Below are 22,364 nucleotides of genomic sequence, written 5' to 3'. Positions count from 1 at the left end.
ACAATTGTTGGTTGCTTTGGAGATTTTTTGTTTTTGTTTTTCCAAAGCAATAACAATAAAATGTATACAGATAAAACAAGCATAAATCTGTGATTGTGACCGTGTCCTAGGTGTAGTTTCAAATAAATCATTATAGATGATGATACGGAGGGGACATTGAAAAAATAACTGCGAATTGTAATAATAGTTGGAATAATAACTATAGCAGTTGGTAATTTAAAAAAAAAAAAAACTAAAATACCAGATGTAATGAAAAAGATATGCTAGGGAAAATATGATTGAATGATGCAAAATTCTTCTCAGGTCCTCAAAGTCAAGTCAAGTTTATTTATATAGCCCTAAATGACAGACAAGTCTCAAAGGGCTTCACATGTACAAAAATTGACAAATATTGTCAACATCCCCTGATCTTAAACTCCCAGGAAAGCAAGGAAAAACTAAAAAAAAAACTACTGGGGAAAATAAGAAACCTTGAGAAGAGACTAGGATGACCAGGCTGCAATGGATGCAGAGAGGGCACATAGAACACATAATGTAGAAAAATCCAAAGAAAAAGTGGATGTCCATATTCAAAGTGAAGAGCTGCAGGAAGGTGCCCTCAATTGTCCTGATCCCAATTGGTCGACAAGAAATCCCAACAGCCATTTTCCGTTTGGGTGTCACCTAACCTAAGGGGGGTTGGGGCAGGACAGAGAACACAAACTCCAGCCGAATCGGCCAACACGGGTTAATTAAAGGGCATATCTTAAAAATGTGTCTGTAGTTGTGTCTTAAATATTTCTATTGAGGTAGCAGTTCTAATACTGTATCTACCGGGAAGGCATTCCAAAGCTCTGGAGCCCAAATGCGATAGACCCTGCGGACTTCTTTTTGGCCCTCGGGGTCACTATACGACTCAGGGATTAGAATCTTCCGCGGATCCACTGATCTTGTTTTTTTCCGTCGGGAGTATCATTTTCGTGAATTGTGTAGATCCGTTGAAAAAATTGTTTTATATGTGGGGGAGCGGCTGGCAGCAGTATTGCAACAACAGCCACCTTATTTTCGGCGGCTTTTTGGCGCTACTTTTGTCACATCACTACTACTCATTTGCCTAATGAGCAAAAGTTTTAGCCAGCATGGCTAACATTTTTGAGAAAAAAGACGAGGATCGTGCCAGGGAAATAGACAAGTCGAACAGGATCAGGAACTGCTTCAGATGGGCATGGCACGAGAGCAGCGTCATCTTACAACTCAGAACACAGTCGTAACCACCTGTGCCTGTCGGAACATATCCGTAAATTAGATGTCCCGGGGAAGGTTTTGTGCATTCTTTGTCAAGATGTGATAAAGTTAAGTTAAAGTCCCAATGATCGTCACAGACACATCTGGGTGTGGTCAAATTTATCCTCTGCATTTAACCCATCCCCGTGTGATTTTGATCCATCCCCAGGGGGAGAGGGGAGCAGGGAATCATTTGGTGATCTAACCCCCCAATTCCAACCCTTAATGCTGAGTGCCAAGCAGGGAGGCAATGGGTCCCATTTTTATAGTCTTTGGTATGACCCGGCCGGGGTTTGAACCCACAACCTTCCAGTCTCAGGGCGGAAACGCTACCACTAGGCCACTAAACTATGGAGGTTGCAGCGCTTCAAACATTAAGGAGCACATCAAAACAAAAAAACACAAAGGTACGATTTTACTTTCACAAGCATGTGGGTAACATGTTACACGTAAGCTAATGTTAGTCTATTGTCATATCATTAAAGAATACCGTATTTTTCAGACTATGTCGCGTTTTTTTTCATAGTTTGGGTGGGGGGTCGACTTATACTGAGGAGCGACTTTAATGTGAATTTTTTCACAAATTTTCAAAATTAAAAAAATAAAAGTGAAACCGCAATAAACGAACCGCGATGTAGCAAGGGTTACAGTAATCCTTTGAACTGCAAGTGACGTCAGCAGCGCGGCGGTTGTTTACATAAAGGACAAAGATTGATCACGGGATGACGATGGGTACTACCGGCATTGTTGGGTTCACAACATTTATCTGAACAGAATCTCACAGAGGCGGGATATCTTTTTTGGCGTGCGACTCCTGCAGAAGGACACACCCCAGCCACAGCGAATGTGGATGGGATCTGCGCCTTCCCTCAGTTTGGTCGTGCCTTTTATTGAGGAACAAACAATGGGGCAAGTGTACATGAATGCATAGCTTCTTTAGACAGGAAGGACAATCCACAGCACAACAGGATACTATCTCGTACAGAAGCGGTATGGTTGGCTCGTGACTTTAGCTAGCCAAATGGGACGGATACCCTTGTGGCGGTCTCATGATCTCCACTTGAACAGGACGTTTGTCTGCTTCAGCTTATCGCATGACAACCTCATGTCCTGTGTATGGATAGCTAACAATGGGGCTTATTGTATAGCACGACTCGTGACTCCAGACACGAGTTCCTGAGCCAGCCATATGCTCCCAAGTCATTATCACGAGGCCAAACTGTCACATACTATGGAAAATCTTGCACACATAAGTAGATACATAGAATCCAATGATAAAAAGTATATTTAGCCCAACAGGCATCATTAGCGGCTTTGTTTGTAAGTGAAACGGAGGACGAAGAGTTTGAAGGATTTATTGATTTGGAGTGACACAGAAGGTTTGAAAAACTATTATGGCTTTTACGCACGCTCGGTCCTACTCTACGGAGGTCTCTTTCACCTCCGTGGATGGAAGTCGGGGGCCAGCGCTTGGCCGGGTGGCTCCCCGGGGACGGTAGATGGGGCTCGGACATGGCTTTTACGCACTCCGGGTCCTATTCTACGGAGCTCTCTTCCACTTCCGTGGCTGGAAGTCAGGGGCCGGCGCTCGGCAACTGGCTGTCCCGGGACGGTGGACGGGGGTTGGACACTGCTCCTACGCACGCCCGGTCCTACTCTACGGAGGTCCCAGCCACCTCCGCGGCTGGAAGTGCCACCTCCAGGGATGGAAGTCCTCACCGCCACACGCCTGGAAGTTGACGCCGGTGCTTGGGCCCGTGTAGCAACTTGTATATGTTTTTGTCGTTACAGTTCAGTAGTTGTTGGCTCGTTGAACTCTTGTTTTGTTAAATAAAGAGCCGTTTACCAAACCCACGTCTTTCCTGGTACTTTGTTAACGCTACAATATAGTTATATATTAGATCTGTGGAATAACGACGAGGCTGACGTCAGGGCGAACCCGTGGCGTTGACAAAGGATGAGGAATTTGATCGATGGATTTAATGATTTGGAGTGACACAGATGGTTTGATAATGTTGTATATATGATAGTTATTTGATATATACTTTATATATCGTTATATGGGTCTGTGGAATATTTAGAACTGCAACTCACGACGAGTCCGACGTCAGCGGCGCGGCGCATACGCGGCATTGCTTACATGAAGGACGATCAATGGATTTAATGAATTGGAGTGACACAGATGCTTTTGTAAACGTGTTATTTATGTAAAAGTTTTTGAATAACTGTTACGTCAGGCCCGTTCTCAGCTCTTCGTTTGTGTTTGTCACGTTAGCATATTTATAGTTTAGCCTGTTGTTGCTCGTTCATGTCTGTTCCTGGTGTTGGATTCTGTCGAATAAATTTCCCCCAAAATGCGATTTATACTCCGGAGCGACTTATAGTATATGTTTTTTTTCACTTTATTGTGTTTTTTATGGCTAATGTGACGTATATTCTGGAGCGTCTTTTAGTCCGAAAAATACGGTAAATCTTCATAGATAGATAGATAGATACTAGATAGATACTAGATAGATACTAGATAGATAGATAGATAGATACTAGATAGATACTAGATAGATAGATAGATAGATAGATAGATAGATAGATAGATAGATAGATAGATAGATAGATAGATAGATAGATAGATAGATGTTGCAAAAAATTAAAAGTTTTCATCAAAAGGAAAAACTCCAGAATTGATTGTGCCATTTTGATGTATGAATAATTTTTTAACAAAACTGTTGAAATTAAGTGAGGAAATGAATGGTTTTGGGGTTGCAATACTGCCAAAATTCAAGAGTTTCCAGGGAGCTTTGCCACCTGAGCCACCTCTGGGGCGTTGCCCCTGGCCCCCTGCGGCTCCCAATGGGGGCCTGTGGCCCCCAATAAGGGCCTGTGTCCCCTGGGCCACTGCGGCCCCCATTGGGGGAACCTGTGCCCCCCCTCCCCCACTGGGAGGCCTTTGCCCGACCCAGTGGGGCATGCGGCCCCCAAACCCCGGCTACTTTTCAGTGTTTTTTTATATTTGCCGTTCTTATCCCTGAAGACTAGCATTTTGCGAGCGAAGGCTACGGGACAGAACGTAAGGCACAAGCGGTCTGCACGCTAAGGCTGATAAAAAAATGTAGACTTCTAGTTCATTCATCGTTCCCCGCCTCCTTCCTCTCCATCCATCTGGCCTGTGGCCTCCAGCACACACATCGCCAAAACAGCACATCCCACGTCCCTGGTCCTAAAATTCCTGTGTTTTTTTTTCTCTAGAAGGTTATGCTGACTGTGAACAACATGTTTACTGCTATTGTCGTCTAACATACAGAGAACATACCGAGAACATACACGCATAATATTAGTTTTTGCTTATAAATGTCGGTTATCTGGATGTATGCAAGTTAAACTGATGGCGTACAGTGCAGGGCTCGCAACATTTCAAAATCTTTATATTGTCCTTTCACAACAGTTGTCGCTGTAGCAAAGCATTTTACAAAACAAAACATAATACATTACAATACCACAAAAATGCAATAAAGTCAAATTCAAAGTCAAAGTCAGCTTTATTGTCAATCTCTTCACATGTCAAGACACACAAAGAAACCGAAATTACGTTTGCTCTATCCCACGGTGACGAGACATATTACCCGATAGACATACAAGTAAACGACACAATATAAAAACAAGAAGGCACAAACAATAAATAATAAGAATGAACAATAAATAATAAATAAACAGATAACACAATAAATAAGAGGAGCAAAACGGAGCCAGTGTGCATACAGCAGACAGTAAGCATAGCGCAAAAGTACAGGACGCTACGCAGAAAGGGGAAGCGAGTTCAGGATCCTAACAGCCTGGAGTATAAAGCTGTTGTTGAGTCTGGTGGTGCGGGAGCGCAGGCAATAATACAAGCAGGGCTTGCAAAATTTCAAAATCCCTTGTAGCCCTTCGGGTAGGCACTCTTCATGTTTTGGTAGCCCGAAATGAACAGAACTGGCCCATTTTTATGAATGTTTTAATGCAAGTTATAACACTTTTAACCAAATCAACATTTTTGGAACTTTTACTAATGCAGAACAAGAGCAAGAAAATACATTATTCTGGCAATTTAGAAAATGCCAGTGTTGCTGTCTCATCTTCCTCAGACATTTACTCTTGTGCCACAGTCTCCTCTTCTCTGCTCACTGTTTTTTCAGTTTAGTGTACAATGTCTTGTGGCCTTTGTGTTCAACATAATAATAATAATTCATTCAATTTATATGGAGCTTTTCAAGGAACCAAAGACGCTTACAGAGAATCAAGGTGAGGACGCACAGGGGGGGACGAGGGCGAGACAGTAAGATAAAGTTAGAAACAGTACACCGGTTATGGGTAGTAGGCTTGAGAGATTGAGAGAAGAGGTATGTTTTCAGACAGGACTTGAATATGGGGAGTGAAGGTGAGTCGCAGACAGGTTGGGGAGAGAGTTCCAGAGTCGGGTTGCTGTGCGGGAGAAGGCTCTGTCACAGAATAATTTAAGTTTGGATTTTGGGACTGTCAGGCGTGAAGTAGTGGAGGATCGGAGGGGACGGGTGGGGCAATGGGGGATGAGGAAGTCGGATAGGTAAGGGGGGGCCAGGTGGTGAAGGGCTTTGAAGGTGAGGAGATTTTGAAGATGATGCGCTGTTTTATGGGGAGCCAGTGGAGAGAGTGGCGAATGGGAGTAATGTGTTCGCAGGACCGGGTGTGGGTAAGGAGGCGGGCAGCAGAGTTGTGGACTAGTTGAAGTCTATGGAGGGAGTGAGCAGTGATGCCAGTGAGAAGGGAGTTGCAGTAGTCAAGCCGGGAGGAGATACAGGCATGGATGAGGGATTCAGCGGCAGGGAGAGAGCGGCAGTGTCGGATTTTGGCGATGCCCTGGAGGTGGAAGTAGGGGGTCTTGACAACAGAGATAACATGGTGGAAGGAGACGTTGGGCTTCAGGATAACACAGAGGTTGCGTGCAAGAGAGGATGGACCGATGGTCAATGAATCAATGGTAAGATGGGTCCTGTTTTATTGAGGGTGGATTTAGTGCCTTATGAGGAGGAGCTCTGTTTTGTCACTGGTGAATTTGAGGAAGTTGTGGGTCAGCCATGTTTTTATTGTAGAGATGCAGGGTTCAAGGTGGGTGAGGGGAGGCTTTCGGGTAGGTGTGGTGCGTATGTAGATCTGGGTGTCATCAGCGTAACAGTGGAAGTCCAGGTTGAGTTTGCGGATGATATAGCCCAGGGGGAAGAGGTAGCCGTTGAATAGCAGGGGGCCGAGAACTGAGCCTTGAGGGACCCCTGTGTGTGACTAGAGAGAAGATGGATGTGTGGCCGGAGAGAGAGACAAACTGCTTGCCTGTTGGTGAGATAGAAGGTGAGGCAGTCGAGTGCAGTGCCCTCAACACCTAGTTTTAAAGTTAAAGTCCCAATGATCGTCACACACACATCTGGTTGTGGTGAAATTTGTCCTCTGCATTTAACCCATCCCCGTGTGGTTTTGATCCAAAACAGATGATCAGGTCCCACCCATGTTGTAGAGTCTGACAGCAGTTGGAATGAAGGACCTGCGGAATCTTTCCTTACTACACCGTGGGTGTAATAGTATTCTGCTAGAAGAGCTGCTCAGGGACCGCACAATGTCATGAAGGGGGTGAGAGATGTTGTCCATGATGGATTTCATCTTAATTAACGTGCTCCTCTCACCCACAACCTCACTGGAGTCCAGGGGACAGCCCAGGACAGAGCTCACCCTCCTGACCATCTTATTTAGTCTCCCCCTGCCCCCACCCCAGCAGACCACAGCGTAGAAGATGGCTGAAGCTACCACAGAGTCATAAAAGGTCCTGAGGAGAGCCCTGCACACACCGAAGGACCTCAGTCTCCTCAGCAGGCGGAGGCGACTCTGGCCCTTCTTGTACAGGGCGTGGGTGTGATCAGTCCAGTCCAGTTTGTTGTTAAGGCGAACACCCAGGAATTTGTAGTTCTCCACTACCTCAATGTCCGATCCCTGGATGTTCACCGTAGTGAAGTGGGGTGCGATTTTGTTGTTAGAGCTGGGAAGGAAAGAGTTCCAGAGGGTGGTTGAGGAGGGTGGGTCGATGGCCGGTGGCTGGAGCAATTTGTTGACGGTGGAGAAAAGGATGCAGGGATTCCGGTTAGTACCGTTAGTGAGGGATGAGAAGTGAGCGGATTTGGCAGCAAGAATTTACGGTTCCGGTTTGCCACGTAGAGCGCCGCAGCGTTACTAGAGAGACGATCTACATTCCTACATTTGTATATTCTTTTCTAGTCTTTCCTTGCTTTTAAAGTTTTTTACTCCACTAGGATTCACTCACTCGTCGCCTCATGAAACCACGTGTCGGGTCAGAAAACTCGGGGTTTTGGTTGAGATGCAGTCACATTTCCCATTACCTATCCGTGGTCTAATCTGGTGACTGGGTTTGAGTTTTTCCTTGCTTTTTACGTTTTTTACTCCACTTTTAGGAGTTTACTTTTGTTGAAAGTCGCGGATCGTCAATCCCTGCCATTTTGACCACGTCACTGTTCGGCTCTCAGCGGAGGCTTCATGGTCGTTTGCCTACCGTCAATCATCGGACACATAAAGTATGGCTGTGGATCAAGAGGTTTGTACGGCTTTGTGCACCAACTGCACCCTTCTCTTAGAGAGGTTGTCCCTGCTAGTCCGCCAGCTAGAGCAGAATAGTGCGATAACAGTAGATGAAGCGGACACAGACGTGGACTGTAGTCGGCCCGCTAGCCCAGTTAGCATTACCCCCAAGCGGCTTGCTAATCGCGATGAGCCAGGTAAGACGCATAGCTGTCCAAAGTCATGTTGGTCTACTGGCCCTCGCACTTTGGTCATAGGTGACTCCATTTACCGAAATATTGCGCTTAAAAATCCAGCCACGGTAATGTGTATTCCTGGGGGCAGAGCACCCGACATAGAAGCTAATCTCAGGGACCTGACTTGCAATAGGCCTAGTCAACAGCGTAGTATCAACAACACTAGCTACTCAGACATAGTGATACACGTCGGCGCCAATGGTGTTAGGATGAGGCAATCAGAGATCACAAAGAAAAACATAGCGAGGACTTGTGATCTTGCCAGAAAGATGAGTCGGCATCGAGTATTTGTCTCTGGCCCCCTGCCTGGGAGAGGCACTGATGAGAGGTTTAGTAAATTAGTCTCCCTTAATTGATGGATGGCTGGGTTCTGTATAAAGCAGGGACTGTATTTTATAGATAGTTGGTCCTCCTTCTGGGGCCGCCCCAACCTGCTTCATCCTAACCGTGAAGGCGCCTTCACTCTTTCTAGGAATATAGATTACTGTTTGAGCCACTCATGACAGGTCACTTTAGAGCAGACACAGGTGATTAGACCACCTGTTAGGATGGGTTTGGAGTCTGTTAAGTTAAAGTTAATTAGCGCTAGGCTAGACCTCCAGCATGCGTATAGCTCCTTGTGCGACTAGAGCGTGACAGTTTGAATAGTGCTACAGTACACGTGAAAACACCTTCTACTGAGGTAGTAGACAAATCCAATCACTCCACCCCAACCGCTATCGCTGATGAAACGGTGCCTGTTTCAGATAATATTACATGTGTAACAAATATTTACTATCAGATTCCCACGGTCGTATCATCCCACTGCGCTAATAAACATTTGAGAGGTGATGTCAGGCCTAGAGAAGACAATCTTACTAGCATTTCATTTAAAAATCGTTCGATGGATACGAACCCTGATCGACCGATTACACTTAAACTCGGTTTTATGAATATTAGATCGCTTCATACGAAAGCAGTTCTCGTTAATGACCTCATCACAGAACATAATCTAAACGTTTTTGGTCTTTGCGAGACCTGGTTAAAACCTAATGAACTGTTGCCGCTTAATGAAGCCTCACCTCCAAATTTTGTGAGTTCACATGTGGCGCGTCCTCGAAAAAAGGGTGAGGGTGTCGCCCTCATCTCAAATTCCGATCTTAGATTTAGGCCTCGTTCGATTAACGTATTTAAAACATTTGAAGTTCTCACTCTCCGATCCACCCCGTTACCGTCATTTTATCTTGCTGTTATTTACCGTCCACCCGGGGCTTACTCTGGCTTCCTGGATGAATTTTCAGAATTCGTGGCTGATCTAGTGACAAATGCGGATAATATAGTAATCATGGGCGATTTCAATATCCATATACCGTTTTTTTCCGTGTATAGTGCGCAAAATTTAACTAATTTATTGTCCTAAAATCTGGGGTGCGCATTATACATGGGTACAAAAAAATTTTTAATTTTTTTTTTTTTAATTTTTTTTTTTTTTTTTTTTTTAAGTCCCAATGATCGTCACACACGTAGGGAGGCAATGGGTCCCATTTTTATAGTCTCTTAACTAGGCTGGATGTAATTTTTTTTGTTGGCATTGATTTCTCCGACTGCCCGTAAACGCACCACCGCGCTCCGTGCGCGCACGGGACAGCAAACGAGCAGGTGATCAAGCAAGCGTCTGATACGAGAGCATTGCGGTCGCATGGAGCGTGTTTGAAGTGAACAGCAGAGAAGAAAGGCAAAGTGTTGTGAAATAAAATGCACAGAACGGATGCGCAAGACACGTCAGCTATATAAAGAGCGAGAGTTGTTTTCTTCCTATTAGTTTCAATTCACAGTTTAATTAGCAGTTTCAATCAGCAAATAACAAAATGCGTATTACAGGTAATATTTTATTTCACAACACTTTGCCTTGTTCCTTTGGTCTCTGCTGTTCATCCTAAAACACAAAGGCGCTCTTTAAGCAATGCGACAGTGAGCGCCCGGCGCGCTGCGGTTGCGCGACCGCACCAAATTAAGCTCCCTGCGCAGTGCGCACAAAGGTCCACTCAAATTTTAGAAAGTACATCAGGACTTTAAAAATATCTTCTAAATTTCAGCGACGGCTCTGTCACAATAATCAACCAGCGCGGTGCAGTTGGGCGGTCGGCGGCGCGCTACGGTTGAGCGTTCTCTCGCGCGCTCTCTCTCACTCTCTCTCGCTCTCGCACACACGCAAACGGGATATCATACGGAGGCCGCCATTACAGATGCGCAGAACGGATGCGCAAGACACGTCAGCTATATAAAGAGCGAGAGTTCAGTTCTCTACCTAAATCCGTATTACAGGTAATATTTTATTTCACAACACTTTGCCTTGTTCCTTTCTTCTCTGCTGTTCACTTCAAACACGCTCCATGCGACCGCAATGCTCTCGTATCAGACGCTTGCTCGATCACCTGCTCGTTTGCTGTCCCGTGCGCGCACGGAGCGCGGTGGTGCGTTTACGGGCAGTCGGAGAAATCAACGCCAACAAAAAAAATTACATCCAGCCTAGTTAAGACCATACCAAAGACTATAAAAATGGGACCCATTGCCTCCCTGCGTGTGAGACGATCATTGGGACTTAAAAAAAAAAAAAAAAAAAAATGTTTTTTTAAAAAAAATCATAAAAATTGGGTGCGTATTATACATGGGTACAAGCTTTTTTCCAGCATCAGCATGCCATTTTTAGGGGTGCGTACTATACATGGGGGTGCACTATACACGGAAAAAAACGGTACGTTTGGTTTTACGCAAGCCATACAGGCAGCAACGCATAAGAATGGAAGTACCTTAGATCTGGTATCATCCCGAGGACTTGCAACCTCAAATGTAACAGTACTGCCATACACTACTGTTTTGTCTGATCATTACTTAATAAAATTTGAAATTTTAGTTCTTTGTCAATGACAAAAACAGAATTATAGCAGCCGTAATATTAACTCCATGACTGCAACTGCGCTATCTGAGTTACTGTCGCCAGCAACTGCCATATTTCCCGCGTATATCGGCTCTATTGATAATCTTACAAATGAATTCGATGCGACATTGTTAAATGCCATTGACTCTGTGGCGCAGCTACGTCTGAAAACTCGCCGTAGATTGCCTACTCCGTGGTTCACAGATGAAACACGTACGCTTAAGCAATTATGTAGAAAGAATGAGCGCAGTTTTCCATCAGGCATGGAATGGCAGCCTCTTGAAATATAAAGATGCGCTTATCTTAGCAAAAACCCGTTATTTTTTGCAAGTCATTAATCTCAATAAAAACAATCCTAAATGCCTATTTGATACAGTGGCAAAGCTAACACTACGCCAGCCGACCCTCGATAGCTCCTTCCACTCTGCTGAGGAGTTCATAAAATTTTCGCTCGAAAGATTGAATCAATTAGGGATGAGATCAAGATGACCATTCCAATCGCTCAGTCGAGACCGCCGATTACCGGCGCTGACGATCATGCAATAACCCTCTCATAATTTAAAAGCGTGTCCCTTGAAAGGCTTACACAATTGGTTAGTGCGGCTAAACAAACAACATGTTTACTCGACCCGCTTCCAGCCTAACTATTTAAAGAATTATTTCAAATTTTAGGACCGTCCGTCTTAAATATAATTAATCTGTCTGTCTCCTCTGGGATAGTGCCAACAGCCTTTAAAACCGCTCTAATTAAACCGTTACTTAAGCGACCAATTCTTGACCCGGACCGTCTCAGTAATTATAGGCCAGTTTCAAACCTCCCATTCATAGCAAAACGTCTTGAAAAAATAGTAGCGCAGCAGCTTATTGATTACATGGTCACCAATAATCGATATGAATCTTTTCAGTCTGGTTTTTGAGCTAATCATCTCACTGAGACGGCACTTGCTAAAGTGACTAATGATTTCCTCATAGCTATCGATTCAAACACTTCATCGGTATTGTTACTACTCGATCTTAGTGCTGCCTTCGACACTGTAGACTTAGATATTTTATTAGGGCGTCTTAAAAGTTGTGTTGGTATTTCAGGGTCAGCACTAGGCTGGTTCCATTCCTATCTATCAAACAGGACGCACCGAGTGGTCCATGGATATGCGTCCTCGGAGCTCTATAATGTTACGTGTGGTGGCCCACAGGGATCGGTTCTCGGACCAATTCTTTTTAATATTTATATGATTCCGCTTGGCGACATAATACGTAAATATAATATTAGTTTTCAATGCTATGCGGATGACACCCAATTATATATGCCGTTATCGATGACAGATCCGCGGAATTGTTGTAATCTTGAGGCGTGCCTTGCAGAGATCAAGCAATGGATGTCTCTCAACTTCCTTCGTCTTAACCCAGATAAAACTGAGATGTTGATAATTGGGCCAACTCGTTATCAACACTTATTCAAGGAAACCGCTATAACTATAGATAACCGTACTATCACTCAAAGCGATACTGTAACTAATCTCGGGGTAATATTTGACCAAACTCTCTCCTTTCAAAAGCACATTAAGAATAAAACCAGAATTGTGTTTTTTCACCTTCGTAATATTGCAAAGTTTTGTCCGATCCTCTCGACCGGTGATGCAGAAACTATTATTCATGCGTTCGTCACGTCGCGCCTGGACTACTGTAATGTACTATTATCGGGTCTTCCTAAGTCCCGCATCAAAAGTCTACAGTTAGTACAAAATGCTGCTGCAAGGCTGCTCTCTCGGACAAGAACATTTGATCACATTACCCCAATACTAGCCAACTTACATTGGCTCCCGGTCCATTTAAGATGTGATTTCAAGGTTTTTCTATTTACCTATAAATCACTGCATCGCTTAGCGCCTTCATATCTCGTCGACCTAGTTGTTCCTTATGTTCCGTCTCGTAACCTTCGTTCGCAAAACGCTACCCTTTTAGTGACACCGAGGGCCAAGAAAATGTCTGCAGGCTCTAGAGCATTTTCTATTCGGGCTCCAGAGCTTTGGAATGCCCTACCAATGGATATTAGAACTGCTACCTCAGTAGAAACATTTAAGACACGTTTAAAGACACATTTCTATGACATGGCCTTTAACTAACCTGTAGTGGCCGACTTGGCTGGTGTTTGTTTTCTCTCCCTCTCCACCCCCTCCCTCCCCCCTCCCCGGCCGGGGAGGTGGTTAGGTGGCACCCATGCTGACAGCGGCTATCTGGATTCTCGTGGGTCAATTCAGGATGGGGGAACTGCAGCTCAACCTCCTCGTAGACACTGCCAGGACAATTGAGGGCTCCTTCGGCAGCCCTCTGCTCTGACATGGACATCCACTTTTTATTTCATTGATGTTCATGTTGTATCATTTGTGACCTCTCTGCATCCATTCCAACCTGGTGATCCTGAAAGGGGGATCCTTCCATCTGTGGTCCCTTCTCAAGGTTTCTTATTTTCCCCCAGTAGGGGTTTTTAAGTTTTTCCTTGCCCTTTTGGGAGCTTAAGATCAGGGGATGCTTTGAGAATAATTGTCAATTTCTGTCTATGTGAAGCCCTTTGAGACTGCTTGTGATTTAGGGCTATACAAATAAACTTGACTTGACTTGACTAGCTCTTCGCTTTGACTTGGACATCCATTTTTTCATTAATTTTCATATTACGTATTTTATGTGCCCTCTCTGCATCCATTGCAGCCTGGTGATCCTGAAAGAGGGATCCTTCCATTTGTGGTCCTTTTTCAAGGTTTCTCATTTTTCCCCTGGTTGTTTTTTTTTTTAGTTTTTCCTTGCCCTTTTGGGAGCTTAAGATCAGGGGATGCTTTGAGAAAAAATGTCAATTGTTTGTCTGTGTGAAGCCCTTTGAGACTGCTTGTGATTTAGGGATTTACAAATAAACTTGACTTGACTTGACTTGAAGAAGAGCATCACGGTAGAAGGAAATGTGTTGTTTTAAGGCTTCAGCGTGGACGGTGAGACGGGTTATTATGTAGAGGCGTTCAAATTGACGGCCAGTTTGTTTCATGGAGCGGAGTTCCGGGTGTACTAGGGGGCAGAGTTGGTGAATGAGACAGAGGAAGTTTTCCAGCAGGCTAGGGAGTCAAGGGAGTCAGAAAGGATGTTATTGAGCACGATGGCGAAGTCATCAGGGGAAGAGGGGGTGGGGTCAGAGGGAAGGGCAGACGATATGAGCTGGCAGAGTGTGAGTGGGGTTTCCTGTCTTGATGTTGCGGTCGAAAATGGTGCATTTTGTGGGATTATGAGGAGTGTAGAGGGGAGGAGAAGATGATGCAGAGATGATCAGACAGTGGGAAGGCAAGAGGACGGGGGTTGGATAAGACTGGGAAGGAGGAGCAGACTATATTCAGAAACATCCACAAATAAATTGATGTCTCAGGACAAAAGGATAATACTGATTATTTTTTTATTTACATGTGCATAAGGGTATTTAATGTTTCAGGCTGGAGACTTGTGCGGCATACTGTTTTTACACAGTTAATGCTGGAAAATACTCTCTCATAAATGGCTGTTAATGGACTTAGTGTCGGCATTAATTTCACAAACAACAACACTTGGAACAGGTTTTCAGGATTCTCAGATTAGAGCTCTTCTACAAGGTGTCTAGTTTGCTACCACGGTGTGCTAAAAGCCACATTTTTGGATCTGGAATGAATTAGCAGAACCTTTCATATGTAATAAATTAAACACGACCATCTGTTCTTTTCTTCATCCTTCAGTTTTTTTCTTCATTTTGTATACCCAGAAGATTGCTTCATACACATGATCATATTATGACATGTGAGTATTTTCAACAAGGTTCTTCGAGTTTTGAAGTAGTTTATTTGATATAAACCATTATCAGCCGTCTGTCAGAGGTGAGGCCTACCTGACAGTGTAGCTTGACAAACAATAAGTGAGATAGGGGAAGGAACGTAGCCTCCGTTGTGAGAAGTTTACAAATTAATAAATGTAAAGACATTGTGGTTTTATGCAACATTAACAGCTGTGCAGCATTTTTTTCTCCATCCCTCCACATTGATTAGTCTGATGACCAGTCCGCATCTAATACTGCTTATTTTCTTGAAACTATGGCACTTTCAGATGTTAAAAATGACACATATATGCACAGCTTATTTCGTCAAATGTTGTTGCTGTAGCGACATGCTGTTTGCCAAGAAAAATTATGCTGAGTTTTTTTCTAACATTCATCCATCCATTTTCTGAACCGCTTAGTCCCCACGGGGGTCTTCGGGCGTGCTGGAGCCTATCCTAGCCGTCATCGGGCAGTAGGGTGGGGGACACCCTGAACCGGTGGGCAGCCAATCGGAGGGCACACAGAGACAAACAACCATTTGCACTCGCACTGACACCTAGGGACAATTTGGAGTCTTCAATCGCCCTACCAAGCATGTTTTTGGGATGTGGGAGGAAACCGGAGTGCCCGGAGAAAACCCACGCAGGCCCGGGGAGAACATGCAAACTCCACACAGGGAGGGCCGGAGGTGGAATCAAACCCCCGCACCCTCTTAACTTTGAGGCGGACGTGCTACCCAGTGCGCCACCGAGCCTTTTCTAACATTCATGAAAGCTTATGAAACTTGCACGCACATGAGGCCTAGAAAAGCAATAGGGGGTGCTCTTATGATTTAAAAAAAAGGCACAAGCACACCCTAGAAATATTCAACCAAGTAGCCCCGTTTCACTTCTTTTTCACTCATGTCCATGAAAACTGAGAGACATGTAACAGCCCAAAACCTGCACCAAAAGTCTCTTGGAGCCATATCTTCAACCCACCACTATTAGCTGATGTACTTCTCCTTGAGGGTTATATGATATTATATGATTTCGCTGAGGAGTATTTAGGCTTGGATTATGAATGAATGAATGAATGAATTCCTTTATTGTTATTTATTATATGTTTAAAGAAGCGTGTAATGTTTTGTCAAAGGCTACTTTTTGAGACACACAAGAAAATATGTTATTGAACATCTAACAAAATCTAGAATCAGGCCTGGGCCAGTTTAAAAATAAACATTCAATTCCATTGTACGTGTACCCCGAATGGGAAGGCCTTCATAGCTGCTTATTACTTTTGTTTTTTCTGTGAAATAATACTGGTCACAGCATTGTTATTAACATTTGTTTCATATATTGCAGCAAAACATGGCTGCAGTGCTTGAAAAGGAGGAGATTATAGGATTTATAAATGGCAAAGATAACATGATGCAGGTCCCAACGATAAGCTCATCATCATCCAGTATCCTCAAAGGACTCTTCATGGTTCTTGACTTTCTCTACAGAGACAACTGCAGGTTTGAGTCATTCCAAAACATAAAAGCAAATCTATGGAATTTTAAAATATCATAAAATACACATTGCTGACAATTTCCATCCATTTAGCAATTGACTGTACTACTTGTCCCTCGTGATTTTAATCTGATGGTACCAGTTCTCAGTATTATTGTATAGACTGAATATGTGTGTGCGTGTGTGTGCGTGTGTGTGCATGTGTGTGCATGTGTGTGCGTGCGTGCATATGTGTGTGTGTCTCGCTGGTGTGTGTGTGTGTTTGCGCGCCCGCGTGTTTGTTTGCGTGTATGTGTGTGTGCACATGTGGGGGTATTTGTAGGTATTCTGAAGACTACAGAGTTGTACTTCAAAAGACATATTCTTGGATAAGGAAAGACATGTCCAACATGAGTGACACGCAGGGCTTCATGACCCAACAAGGTCAAACGCAACACCCAAGAGTCAGAGGGAAGACTGGATCTCTGTCACTAAGTTTCTGGTGCCTCAATCCTGCTGTGGTGAGATTACCTATGTACTTGGTATGGTGTTTGCTACATTTCATTTCAAAGTACCTTAGATGAAGTATACAGCACAGCTATAGTAAATATTAAATAGATATCCCAAAAGCTGTTGTTCTTTCCAGCATATACAGTTTTATAGTTTTTATTTTTATTTAACCTTTATTTACCCAGGCAAACAATCAAGAACAAGTTCTTATTTACAACTATGGCCTGACCAATGGCTCTTTGAGGGGGGTGGGGGATGGCGTGCTAAAAACTAAATAAATACATAAAACAAGGTTATATAAATACTAGGGGTGTAACGATACATCGATACACATCGATTAATCGATATAATGCTCTACGATTTATTGGCATCGATGCTAAACGTAAACATCGATTTATATCGCCGTGTTTGACCTCGGACATTAGACGCGACTTTATTTTGAAATCCAGTTCATTGTTGCTTGCTTCCTCTTTCCGGGACCAGGGAGCAGTGCGCGGCGTTGCTGCACGTGAAAGGGGAGTCGACAACTAGTACGCGGCTCCTGGGCTGGTGCTATGGCTAGTGTCCAAAAAGACGAGGAAATTTGCTCCCCTTTAGGCTTCAAGTCATTCGTTTGGAAGCACTTTGGATTGCAAAGAAAAGATGGCTCAATGGACAAGACACGTGCAGTTTGTTAATCCTGCCATGCGGTGATCAAATATTCAGGGAGCACAAATCTCGCCGCACATTTAAAGAAAAAACACGACATCAAAGTTCAGTGTTAAAATAAGCACTTTGTATACTGCAATACTCTTGTAGTTTCCTAAATAAAGAGTTTGCAGTACCTTGTTGATTTTGCGTATGAATTTTTATAAATCAGGATATTGTTCTATATTTTTTATTTAAAAAAAAAAATCGATCGTAGAGCACTATATCGCGATATATCGTGAATGAATCGCAGCAGGCTTTAAGATATCGGCAAATATCGTATCGTAGTTCTTTGTATCGATATTATATCGTATCGTGACAAAACCCGCGATTTACACCCCTAATAAATACACAATCAAAAATAAAGAACAACCAAGAACAATAAAACTATACAATATAACATATTTAAACTAACAGCTTGTCAAACGTGCACTTTTTATCGAAGTGCCTCCGGCTCCCCAGTAAAGGGTTCAATAAGCCGGGGCGAAGGGACTCGTCCGTAGCTGACCACCCGAGTTAATTTAATTCTACCAGAATCAATCTAATTTCTATACGACGCCAACCCCGTTCAAGTCATCCGACGCGCGAGCCGAGTAACTCAATTCGAGGCAAGTCGCCGGTATGACCGCGCCGTAATGATGGCTCCCTTCGGTTGTTCGATGCTGGTATTACGTTACGTATTTTTCAGATGCCTTTGTTAAGACCTCAAGGATTCGTTAATTTACTAGAGCGCCCTCGCCCTAGCTGAGCTCAAGATAACTACTTCGAATCAGATCTGACAATTCCTGATGTTAAGGATTAAAGCTGTCTTCACTTTAAAAAGAATTGAACAGATTTAAAGAATGACTATGATAGGGAAATAAAGACATTTTAAAGTTGTAATTACCGCATATAAAACCATGCTCGACATAGTTAATACGAAATAATCAATACCGAATTCAGGCTCAAGAAGAGATTTAATGAATAAGCAAGAAAAATAATTGCAAGTCGAAAAACAAAGTAACAAGACTCACCCACACAGAACAAGAGAGGGGACTAAAGGTCTAAAATCCTATTTGGTTGAACAAGTCGAGTGATCGGCTCTCCTTTGTTCCAAAATCCGAATTCTGTTTAAAAAAGAGGAAAGGTCTGGCCGCGAGGAGAAAGTAAAAGTGGCAACTTCCCCTTTCTGCCCGGAGCGGCTTTCTCCCCTGCTTTCCTCGAAGCTTAAAATTTGACAAAGTCCAATTCGAAGACTCTGGAAATTCATCTTAGTAGATTTTGGTTCAATCTCAAAAATAATGCAAAATCCATCTTCGTTCTTTTACTCCGGGCAGCGTCACGGCCATCGCCCTGACTAGGAAGAAGCGCGCCCGCTCTGTGTCTGGGCAACCTATTTATAGGCTTCTGGCATTACCTCATTAGAATTACATAATCCCGCACGTCAGGTGGCCTTCCTGGAAGTTTCTGGAAGTTTTGAGAATGTTCCTTAGCTGATGCCTGTCCAGGCCAGCTAGAAACCACTGGTTGTCTTGGCAACCTTGCTTCAAGCAGCAATCACCGGAAATAGATGTTTCCTGTTTTGCTCGTTCTTTACTTTTAGTATTAGCCCTTAAGTCTCCTCTCAACTTAATGCATTCAGGTATGGATGGAACACCAATGTTAAATACAGGTTGGACAAAACATTGCAACATGAATCACATACATCTTGTCTAATAAAGATCAATCTCAACACATAATAGTACTTAACACAATAATGGGTTCTTCCAACCCAAACACATATACTGATATTGCTCAAGCTGTTGCATCTTAAAATTATGGCATAGCAAATTCATATTCCAAAATTGTGCGTTGCTACGTGTTTGAACAGGTTCTGTCCTCCCAATTGCTAACTATTTGATTTATTAGATTTGTTAATTTCCATCAGGTCACCCCTATGTCAAGCTTTAACACCATCTCCTGGTGGGATTTTGAACTACTACATGTTTTGGGATAGCCAATGTGCCTGGGCCAAATTCACTACCTAATTTTACACCATCTCGTACCACCATGTCACTTGACAAGCTGCAAGAGTCGATTAAAACTTGTTGCAATTTCTGTTTGAAAACTGTAAATGATGTGATGACAGTGAATTTAAGGGTATTTTGCATAGTATTCCAATCATAAGCTGCAGAGAAATGGAAGGAGTTTCGACTAAAAACTGTACGTACTTTGGGTATGGTGAATTTAAGATTACTGGACCTTAGATTGAGGGAACAATGATGACGGTGCAGGAGGGAGGAACGATAAGGAGGTGACATCCCGAGTATGGATTTGTAAATGAAGTGAAACCAATGTCGTCGGGTGTGGAGTGATGTCCAATCAATTAATTTATACAAATCACAGTAATGATGTCAAAGTAGCTGTCGTCCATACATAGCCAGGCCGGAACCCAGACTGCAGTTCGGACAGGATTTTATTTGAGGCCAAAAAAAGAGCTGTTTGTGGACCAGTTTTTCTAAGACCTTAGCCAAGCAGGGCAGGATGGCAGTAGGTCTATAACAGTTGGGGTCAGATCCAGAACCTCCTTTAAAGAGTGAAGTAATCAATGCGGATTTCCGGTCTGGAGGAAAGACAGACAACTCCAGGGACATATTAAAAGCCGTGAGATGGGGGCAGCAATAATGGGAGCAGCCATTTTTAAAAATCTTGGGTCCAACTTGTCGTAACCTGCCGACTTATTAGTGTACAGCTTAGAGAGTTCCTCAAAAACCTCTGAGGTCAGGATGGGTCTAAAGGAGAACCTCACCGGGCTAGAACACATAGATGAATGTAAAATCGCAGCGGTGCGGGGTATGACTGGGAGGTTAATAGCTGAATTAACAAAATCTTGATTTCAAAGAGAGGCTATAAGAAACTTATTGGTAACAACAGTGTCACCAAAAGTCATAGCACTGGGAAATAGGGGAAGTGTCAATTTATTTTCCATGGATTTGACTGTTTTCCAAAATGTTTTGGCGTCACAGAAACAGGATGCAAATGTATCCAGAAAATAGGTGACTGTTTTTTCTGATTGCCTGTGTACATTTGTTTTTACATTGCCGAAAAGCAAGCCAATCACTTGGCAACTTGGAGGAACGGGCTTTCCACCATAAGGTGTTCTTTTGACGGATTAACACAGCCAGATCTCGGGAAAACCAGGCACTGCAGCAGTCTTTAATTCGTAGTTTAATGAGCGGAGCATGTTTGTTGATGATCGGTCCAAAAGTCGATTTGAAGTAGGACCAGCCAGCATCTACAGTAGAAAAAGTGTTATTTTTCCCACCACACTGCAGCAATGTGATGGAGAAAGGCGTCTAGGTTAAACTTTTACAGGGGGCATTTATAGACCATCATGGGTGGGCGTTTAACCGAAGAACCAGAGCTTATGCAAGCAATAGCGCAATGATCACTCAGATCTTGGCTAAAAACACCAGTCTTATAATTAGAGCTTGTAAAGATAACATCTAGCAGTGTGGCAGAAGAAGGAGATTTCAGGTTATGTCTAGTGGGTTCAGATATAATTTGAAAGAGGTTTAGGGCATCAAATTGTTGCACAACCAGTTCCGGTGGGTTAGTCATATCCCGATTTAGATCACCTAAAACAGTGCTTCTCAATTATTTTCTGTTACGCCCCCCCCCCAGCAAGAAGAAAACTTTTCGCGCCCCCCCCCTCCCCACCGTGACTATCCTAACTTGTCTTGTAAATCGTAAAATGTTGCACTGTCGCAAACGTCACAGAAGTAACAATGAGAGCGCCACTGCCCCCTGCTGGGAAGATGCGCAATTACGCTTTATTCTAGTACTGCAAAAAAAAAGCCTGTTCCCCAGGGTCACACGCGCCCCCCCAGGTATAGCACGGCGCCCCCCAAGGGGGGCGCGCCCCACTATTTGAGAAGCACTGACCTAAAAGGATGAACTCAGAGGAGATATGTGGGGCCAAGAGTTCACTGAGGGTAGTTAAATAGGCAGAAGGTGGTCTGTAGCAGACAGCAACAGAAAGTGATGACAAATTAGAAACATTCTGATTAAGAATAGCTGGACCTGGGTTTGGATGTATATTGCCTGAGATAAGCAGCATGAGAATGATTAGATTGCGCCTGAGCATATACATAGATAAAAGGTTTTTTAGGAGTATTGCAGTTTTCTTTCAATGAGGTTTTAACGTATAATAGAAAGGGAGAGTCAATAAATTGCTGCAATAGAAAAAACTTTTTTTTGGACCTGCGTCTTGCATTTTTTTTTTTTATTGTCGGACTCGGTGGACTCGGTCAAAATCAGCACTGAGTCCGAGTCCGAGTCTGGCAAAAATGACCGAGTCCGACCGAGTCCGAGTCCCCGAGTCCGAACCGAGTCCACAGCCCTGGAAAAAAGGAATGGAGATGGAGATTGTAGCCCAGACAGATTAGGAAATCCTGTATTTCTAGTGATCCAGAAAGTGAGAACGTCTGTGGGCAATAGCCTGTAATCCATGTTGAAAAGTGCACAAAGTACCGAAGCACTGAGAACGGTGTTCACCTTTTGGCGCAGGCGCCTCCTGGTCTACTCAAGCAACCGGGGTCCCGACGCTGTTGTGGGTCCCGAAACGGCGATTGCGAAGGGAAGCGATGAGAAAGGACGGGCCCGACTCAAGACTAGTTTTCCGGACATTTGTCGACCCAAATCCCGCGCGCCAACTCACCGATTCCGCTCCAGACGAATGACACGGCGCCGTCCCGATACGTCGCCGGCGGACGACACCTGATCGGGCAGGGAGCCGTCAGCGTCCCTCCTCGGCCGGTCTCCTATTGCCCGTGGCACCGTCAGCTGATAGGAGGACAAATGCCGCGTCGGTGGTGTATGCTTGATCCGCTTCTGCCAGTCCAGCCAGG

At 43.9% G+C, this 22,364-nt stretch overlaps 1 protein-coding gene across 5 annotated transcripts in view; it reads left to right on the top strand.

Moving 5' to 3' along the window:
- Positions 1-22,364, top strand: part of brip1 (BRCA1 interacting helicase 1) — a 189,684-nt gene that overhangs the window by 35,194 nt on the left and 132,126 nt on the right. For 4 of the 5 annotated variants that reach the window (XM_061280150.1, XM_061280149.1, XM_061280152.1 and 1 more), the window contains 2 exons: positions 16,171-16,325; positions 16,643-16,820. The exons of the other annotated variant lie outside the window; for it this stretch is intronic. In XM_061280150.1, the coding sequence (XP_061136134.1) occupies positions 16,171-16,325; positions 16,643-16,820 (333 nt within the window). The remainder of the gene's footprint in view (positions 1-16,170; positions 16,326-16,642; positions 16,821-22,364) is intronic. 5 annotated transcript variants of the gene reach the window in all.

The sequence above is a fragment of the Syngnathus typhle genome, linkage group LG6, assembly GCF_033458585.1.
Source record: "Syngnathus typhle isolate RoL2023-S1 ecotype Sweden linkage group LG6, RoL_Styp_1.0, whole genome shotgun sequence".
Taxonomy (NCBI): domain Eukaryota; kingdom Metazoa; phylum Chordata; class Actinopteri; order Syngnathiformes; family Syngnathidae; genus Syngnathus; species Syngnathus typhle.
The sequence above is the reverse complement of the archived record's forward strand: the minus strand, read 5'-3'. Positions and strand labels throughout refer to the sequence as shown.